At 45.6% G+C, this 7,809-nt stretch overlaps 1 protein-coding gene across 1 annotated transcript; it reads left to right on the top strand.

Annotated features, from left to right (window-relative positions):
* Nucleotides 1–1,534: 1,534 nt before the first annotated feature.
* Nucleotides 1,535–7,594, top strand: slc7a4 (solute carrier family 7 member 4). The gene is made up of 5 exons (XM_053624061.1): nucleotides 1,535–2,504; nucleotides 2,787–3,133; nucleotides 3,363–3,695; nucleotides 5,862–5,970; nucleotides 7,073–7,594. Exons 1-5 carry the CDS (start codon nucleotides 1,535–1,537, stop codon nucleotides 7,279–7,281), a joined length of 1,968 nt encoding a protein of 655 aa, XP_053480036.1. The 3' UTR covers nucleotides 7,282–7,594.
* Nucleotides 7,595–7,809: the final 215 nt, after the last annotated feature.

The raw sequence follows: 7,809 nt of genomic DNA, 5'->3' as shown, positions 1-7,809 counted from the left end.
TTTAAAAAAAAATAAAAATAAAAAATTATTTCAGCGCCCAGGAATCTACAAAAAAAGTGGTCACTACGCCTTACCTTCGTTAAAAATGCTTTTCAAAGGTTATATGAATATTCATGATATGCAAATAGAAAACCCCGCCCCTCATCCCGTCATTCTGGCATAACAAATAGTCCAAAGCGGTTGTAATGAAAATAGTCGACGCTGTTTAAAATATTCTAGCAGGATCGACATATGTAAGACTATATAAACATAAAACTATTTAAAATAATGCGGTATAAAATGTACGTGTCAGTGTTATCCTAGCGATTAATATAATGGATCTAGAGCCGTAGTGACGTTTAAATCAAAAATTTTGTAATTAAGTAAGGAGTAAAACACTGCGTTGTGCCGTTATAGGAAAATAATCAACGACGGAGTCGTGTGATGACGCGGAGTCGCTGTTACTACCCTGAAGTTGGCGATTTTATATAACCGCACATCCGTAAGTGTTTTATTCCCCTTACACCACAGCAAACTTATTAAGTTTTTCAATATATTAATTAAAGACGTATACTTTTTTTAGCTGTTTATGGTTACATTCATGTAATGTTGTGGAACGTCCAGGGAACAAGTTAGTTCCCGTTCTCACTTGCGTTATAGCAGCTATAAACGGTCTTCCCATCGCCAGATGCTTTTTTTTTCTTCTCTCTTGAAGTCAATAAGACAAAAACATCATCTTGTTGTGTCCCTGAGAAACCGCTAAGCGTGAACTCATCCGTTCGGAACATTTCCCAGTGTTGGAAACTTACCGTTACGGAGCGCTGACGCTGAAGACTCCTTTTATAAATGCTAGATAAATAAATGACTCCTTACAGGAAACGTCACCATATCGACGACGACACACGTTTTATTTGTTAAAGCTGTTGATCATTAACCTTAGATTACGCGGAGCGTCTGTCGTACACGCCACTATGAATGAGCTGTTACTGTAGAAATGACAATGTATTATAAAAGGTGTATTTATACCCGATTAATCAACAGGACTGTGGTGTAAACGGTTTAATCTACTGAATGGTGCTGATAGTTTCATTGCGGTTGATTCTCAGTTTATATATACACAGTATGTATATTATTATTTGTGGTGTTCTTTGTGTTTTAATTAGAAACAAGGCATGTAATTACCACTGATAAGTATTAAAGTTCCACTCAGGTCATGGGCAGTTCCAGATCTGTGGGGATCTGTGAGGTGTAGAATGAAGGACCCCTGTGGCGCTCCATTTATAGCAGGTTTAAATCAAATGGTTTTGAATTTCTGTGCTCACATCTTGTTTTTGATAAAGATAATATGCTAAAAATATACATGCAGTGGGCTGGGTCTGAAAAGCAAGCCATCCTGTTGAACTTCTGATGAACTTCTGTCTTTCTCTCGCTTTGTTCTCAGGTCGTCTTCGGAACTCGTTCGGTTCTGGCTGAAATGGATTAGCTGAGCGAGACGAATCTTTTCCGTCCGCACTGTTTTCGTCTCTATTCGTTCCTGTCCTCACACTACCTCACGATGGCGTCGTGCTCTCCAGTCGTGCGTTTCTACCGGAAGGTGAACAGGCTGAAGACGTTAGAAGAGGACATGATGGCCACGTCTCTGAGGCGCTGCCTCTCCACACTGGACCTGGCGCTGCTCGGTGTGGGTGCCATGGTCGGCTCGGGTCTCTACGTCCTCACCGGAGCCGTCGCCAAGGATATGGCGGGACCAGCCGTTGTGATTTCGTTCCTGGTGGCGGGCGTGGCTTCGCTCATGGCGGCTCTGTGCTATGCTGAATTTGGCGCCCGTGTCCCCAAGACAGGCTCCGCCTACATGTTTACGTACGTCTCCGTCGGTGAGATCTGGGCCTTTTTGATTGGCTGGAATGTCATTCTGGAGTATATGATCGGCGGCGCGGCGGTGGCTCGTGCCTGGAGCGGCTACCTGGACTCCATCTTTGACCACCGCATCCGGAATTTCACGGAAAGTCACGTACTGCGCTGGGAAGTACCTTTCCTCGCCAGATATCCAGACTTCCTCGCGGCAGGAATACTGCTGGTTGCATCTTTCTTAATTTCATTCGGCGTGCGCGTCTCATCCTGGCTAAATCACATCTTCTCTACCATCAGCATGCTAGTCATTGCCTTCATCCTGGTCTTTGGTTTCGCACTGGCCGATCCGGCCAATTGGAGCGCTCGCAAAGGCGGTTTTGCCCCCTATGGCTTCTCGGGAATCATGGCAGGAACGGCCACCTGCTTCTACGCGTTCGTAGGCTTCGACGTGATTGCTGCGTCCAGCGAGGAGGCGCGTGACCCTCAGAAGTCTGTTCCCATTGCAACAGCGATCTCACTCGCCCTGGCAGCCACAGCCTACATCCTGGTCTCGATGGTTCTGACGCTGATGGTCCCGTGGGACACACTTGACCCGAACTCGGCATTCTCCGACGCCTTCTTCAGGCGCGGGTACAGCTGGGCCGGCTTTATTGTGGCTGTGGGATCCATCTGCGGTGTGTATGACCGTGTGTGTGTTTATGCTTGGCTCTATCCGTCACTCCATATGCTGGAGGAAATGTTTTCTAACAAACCGAAGGGATTATTAATGAAGTGATTCACTTTGTTTATTTATTATTATAACATACTCATTTTGTTGTACATCTTTTAGATGCACAGTTAAACGCCACTCTGTTAGATTGTGGTCTTTCGTAGCATCGGTTATTAGTTTATATTTCATGTTATTTATATATTTATACATTGTTTACATGAGTGTTTTTTTTATCGTTCCTGTCCAGCCATGAACACGGTGCTGCTCAGCAACCTCTTCTCTCTGCCTCGTATCGTGTACGCCATGGCCGAGGACGGCCTCTTCTTCTCCGTCTTCTCACGTGTTAATCCCGTCACCAAAGTGCCCGTCATTGCCATCTTGGTCTTCGGCAGCCTTATGTCTGTCCTAGCGCTCATCTTCGACCTGGAGGCTCTCGTCCAGTTCCTCTCCATCGGCACGCTGTTAGCGTACACCTTCGTAGCTGCGAGCGTTATCGTTTTGCGCTTCCAGCCTGAAAAAAATACCACGGCTAAGAAAGATGCGCCGGCGCCCTCGCCAGGTCAACAGAGCAACTCCGGCTCCGAGCTCAAGGAGGTATGAAACAAGAATCTATCGTGGATCATGTTTACGTGATGTTTTTTAAAAATCCGTTTAGGGGGCGGAGCTTATTTCAAAATGAATAAGATCCAGTGCATGATTATAATACAAACCCCAGTTTTCCTGAAGTGTGATTATTATACACATGGAAACACTTTTGATGCAAATAAAGCTGAAACTGACCTGAAATTTTAGTGAGTATAAAATATATATACTTTTAAAACAGGACAGCGGCGAGCTGAAGGAGTACGAGTCGTTTTCGGATAAACTGCGCCTGGTGGAGAGGCAGAAGTTCCCGGGTGCACTTAGTGCCCGCTGGGAGCCATACCTGGGTACTGTACTGGGAGACTGGGCGCCGGGCGAGGTGGTGACGTTCAGTGTGTTGGCGCTGATGGTGAGCGCCGTGTCGCTCTCCGCAGTGGTTGTTTTTGGAAATAGCTACCTGGAGCTGCCTACATGGAGCTTCGTCCTGCTGCTCGTCATCTTCAGCCTGGCGTTCCTCCTCACCCTCTTCGTCATCTCCGTCCATGAGCAGCAGAGGAACACCAAGACCTTCCAGGTGAGAAACCGTAGCACGTTATTATAAGCTGAAAGCCTCAGGCGGTCCATCAGTTTGATCACGGGTTTGAATTCAATACGATGCGTGAATATTTGTGGACGGGAGTCCAAGAGGGTCAAGCCGTCCTGCTCGCTGGTGGCTTTCTTCTTTTGTGCTGTCGGGCAAAGCGGTGCTAGATAATCAGTTTCGATTCTAAAGCGCTGTATTTCTATTTACATTTCTTGTTGATGTGAGCAGCCGTGTTGTTTTGATGCCACATGAAGAACCTGGGGTTGAGGAGACCTTCCCAACTTTCTGAGTAGGAGCTCTGAGGACATTTTTGGGTAAACCAAAAGTCTTCTGGAGATCTTGCAAATATGATAGTAAGCTGTTTTGCAGATATTGTTCATGTGGTTCTTCAAGTACAATTTGAAATAATGTATTTTTTTTTAAACTCCTACATTCTGTGCAATCTTTTAGTTTTTTTCGCAGATTGAGAGTGATGATAGTCCATTGTCCGTTCTTTGCAGTTTAATCTCAATCACAAAAACATTTGCCTTTTATTTTTTAGTTGTGAATCCTTCTGAGACAGCGAGAGGTTGTTTTTTCTTTCCAAAGCATGCGTTATATCTGATGATTGTCCTACTGAGTAGGAGAAACTAGAGTTTGAACAAGAGCGGACACAGAATTGTGCCTTGAGGGACACCACATGACCCTGCATGATGCCTGATGCCTGAAGAAGCCATGAAGTGCGAGTCTGGCGTTAAATAGTCTTCACAGCCTGTTAATTAAAATCTAATCTCTGATGTAGGATTACAGCAGAAAAGCCAAGCCAGTGCTCCAGTCAGTCAGTTAAAAAGCATTGTGGCGGTTTAGACGCTATTAAAAACCCAGTCTCAGTTGCTTCTAATTTAAAAAGAAGAAAAAAAAGGCAAATTCGGAAGCATGAGTCACAGCAGAGCCGTTTATCTCGTCCATCAGGAAGAGGACGCTTCACCCGCGGTAACAAAGAGCAGCATTATAGCAGAGACAAACATCACTAATGGAGCACTCGGGTCGATATGGAGTACTAAAAGAGCTTCAAATAGTCTGTTGATTATAAAGGAAGAAATCACACTCGCATGGTATTCGTTCCTTTCTTTTAAAAAATACATTTCTCTGATGCAGTATTTTTCTGCATCATGTGGTAACTCCTAACACACACCGATACGTTGGACTTCTGATTGGAAGGTCATGAGTTCAAATCCCAGCACCGCCAAGCTGGCACTGCTGGACCCTTGAGCAAGACCCTTAACCTTCAGCTGCTCGGAGATAATTGTTAGTCTCGACACGTCCGTCTTCCAAATGCTGTAAAAAAAACAAAAACAACAAAAAAATGTGGTTAATTCTATTCAGATTAGGTCTGATGTGTGCTCTCAGAGTCTCTTCAGTTCCACACGTCCGACTTTAATTCCCGAGTGCACCGTTTGACGCGCTAAAACTTTTTCGTCTTTTCCCGTCACGTACGACGTCTCGTTAAACGTCTATAAGACGTTACAAATGCAAAATAAAAGCATGGATTAAAAAGATGTAGCGGAGATTGTTCGTGCATCTGGTCTGGTGCGTGTACGTAGCTAGTATGATCTGCTAATCCGCCGGATTATGCACGGCCGTTCACGATAACAGTAGCGCTCGCGACGCGCTCACGAGAGACGCGATAAGGAGCGACACGAACGACGTGATGGTGTGAACGTGGACTCGTTTAGACCGGTCTCGTGACATGTTAGCGTGAGAAACGGTCCATATCGTCGTATCTTGGTACTCGTATAACTTTATTGTTGTTCAATGCACCGAGTCACTGTTAAACCTTCTGGTTAAATCATAATACAACTCTCTGGACTTGTAGAGAGGCGTTATATGGCCTCGCAGTGTTGTAAATAATATATCATGTCTTCTACAGTGCATCATGAGGTGAATTCACCCCCCACCCCACCCCACCCTGCTTTTAGGCAGTAAGAACACACAGCGTTTGGGTGTGAGATGTGATGCTTGAGAAAACAAACTCTAACATCATTTCATTGGTGTTTGATATCTGATGAAATATAAAAGCTATACAAGTTCCTGGTAACCGACCCTTTCTGTGTTCATTTCCTGTGTGTGTGTGTGTGTGTGTGTGTGTGTGTGTGTGTGTGTGTGTGGTTTAAACAGGTTCCCCTGGTGCCGTTTGTACCTGGTGCCAGCATCCTGCTGAATGTGTTTCTCATGATGAAGCTCAGTCCACTCACCTGGGTCCGATTCACCATCTGGGTAGCTGCAGGTACATGGAGCAGTGAACACACCCACACACACCCACACACACACACACACACACGGAGTGATGCATCTAGTCCTCTTCCTTGTCCTTTCACACAGCTAAGTGTTTTTAATCCAGACGTCTACCCGCTACACAAACAGTAAAAAGACACAAAACACACACATACACAGACAAGTAAACAAATACACCTCGTAAATAAACAAGTGAACAAACTCACCTCTTGTTTAAATAGTGTAATATCTGAAGACTCTTCATGTTTACACTCATTACACACTCTGTAAGCTCAGGGTTATCCCAGATCAGCAGTGAGCTGCTTTAATGTTTACTGACTGATCACCGAGTGTTTAAGTCATTTTAACAGATCGTTGTAGCACGGGTGTGTGTCGCGGTGTTTGGGCTGTGCTCTGGTTTAAAACCTTCTTCAGATCCGCAGGATCGTGTGAGATCGAGTCTCGATGATGTCATAGCCGTCCACAACCTGGAGTCTAAAGACGGAAAACAACACCCTGAGTTTCAGTGCGAACCGGGCGTGTCCGAGACGTGTCAAACTCGCGGCCGTGCATCGTGCCGCACTCGTTTTACTCATCGTCTCGTCCGTATGTATATTTTTTTCTCTCGCGTTCCTAAGTGAAATGTAAACTCTAAAGCGATCACACAGCTATCGGTTATTTTCTAGCTCACGTTTACGCTCCAGCCTCGATTCAAGTCGACTCGTTCCTTGACGAGCGAATGAAGTAATGGCGTGGTCGTGAGAGCCGCAGTAATTCAACCGACAGGAAACAGGAAGGGGAAGTTAACAAATGGTGTAATGAGTACGGTACAGGAACCGGACCAAATGCAGAGAGAGTTAATTGATTAAAGAAAGAGCAAGTGAGTGAAGGAAAGAGGATCAACTTTAGTTCCGGTTAACATCCGTCTGAACAGTTTACACACACACACACACACACACATATAGGTGCTTTTGTGTGCAGACATTTCTTGATGTTATCTCAGAGAAGGTTTTTCTTTTCTCTCTCTCTCCCTCTCTCTCTTCTCTCTCTCGCTCTCTCTCTCTCTCTCTCTCTCTCTCTCTCTCTCTCTCTCTCTCTCTCTCTCTCTCTCTCAGGGCTGTTGGTGTATTTCGGTTATGGTATCTGGCACAGTAAAGAAGGCCTGAAGGAGCCGCAGTGTGTTTCCGCCCGCTACGTGGTTCTGCCCAGCGGGAGTCTGGTGGAAACGGTCCAGAACGTCCAGCCCGAGGGACACACACACACTCACACACCCGCCACAAACGCTCCCACGCCGGCCGTCGACGACCCGCAAGCCAACAGATGATCTGCGTCTCTGTACGAACACGTGTTAAACACGCTAACTGTGTAGTGTGCGTGAGTGTGTGTCTTTTTATGCTTCTCCTTTACTGCCACAGTCTGTTCTGCCTTTCTGAAGACCATGACTAGGTTCTAGATTTGGGAAGACTGATTATTTTGAGGAAACCCTAAGAGACCGTCTTGGACGTTTGTGTGCGTGTGTGTGTGTGTGTGTGTGTGTGTGAGCTTTCTCTCTATGTAGTTGTGACTCGTTTGCTTTTGTTGAATCACTTCCTGTGATGACTTACTACTGAGGTTCGCCAAATATACAGCGGGACACTGAAGTCTAAACCGTTACCATGAGCTGTTTCTGTTTCAGCAGTGATCGAACCCCCATCCGTCGCCACATACGGAATATCACGTGTCTTTAACGTATGACCAACGGGCCTCGTTTCTAAAGCTGAATATAACAAGTTTACTCGTAACTCATTTCCAGGAACATTTACACACACGTGTGGTGTTTGTGAAAATCCAGTCAGGTGGAGAGAAACGCTTT

Source organism: Ictalurus furcatus, chromosome 5 (assembly GCF_023375685.1).
Source record: "Ictalurus furcatus strain D&B chromosome 5, Billie_1.0, whole genome shotgun sequence".
NCBI classification, from domain to species: Eukaryota; Metazoa; Chordata; class Actinopteri; order Siluriformes; family Ictaluridae; genus Ictalurus; species Ictalurus furcatus.
The sequence above is the reverse complement of the archived record's forward strand: the minus strand, read 5'-3'. Positions and strand labels throughout refer to the sequence as shown.

Coding starts and splice junctions, on each gene's coding strand:
- slc7a4 (XM_053624061.1), top strand. CDS start 1,535: ATGGCGTCGTGCTCTCCAGTCGTGCGTTTCTACCGGAAGGTGAACAGG. Junction 2,505..2,786: donor GGCTGTGGGATCCATCTGCG/GTGTGTATGACC, acceptor GTTCCTGTCCAG/CCATGAACACGGTGCTGCTC. Junction 3,696..5,861: donor GGAACACCAAGACCTTCCAG/GTGAGAAACCGT, acceptor TGGTTTAAACAG/GTTCCCCTGGTGCCGTTTGT.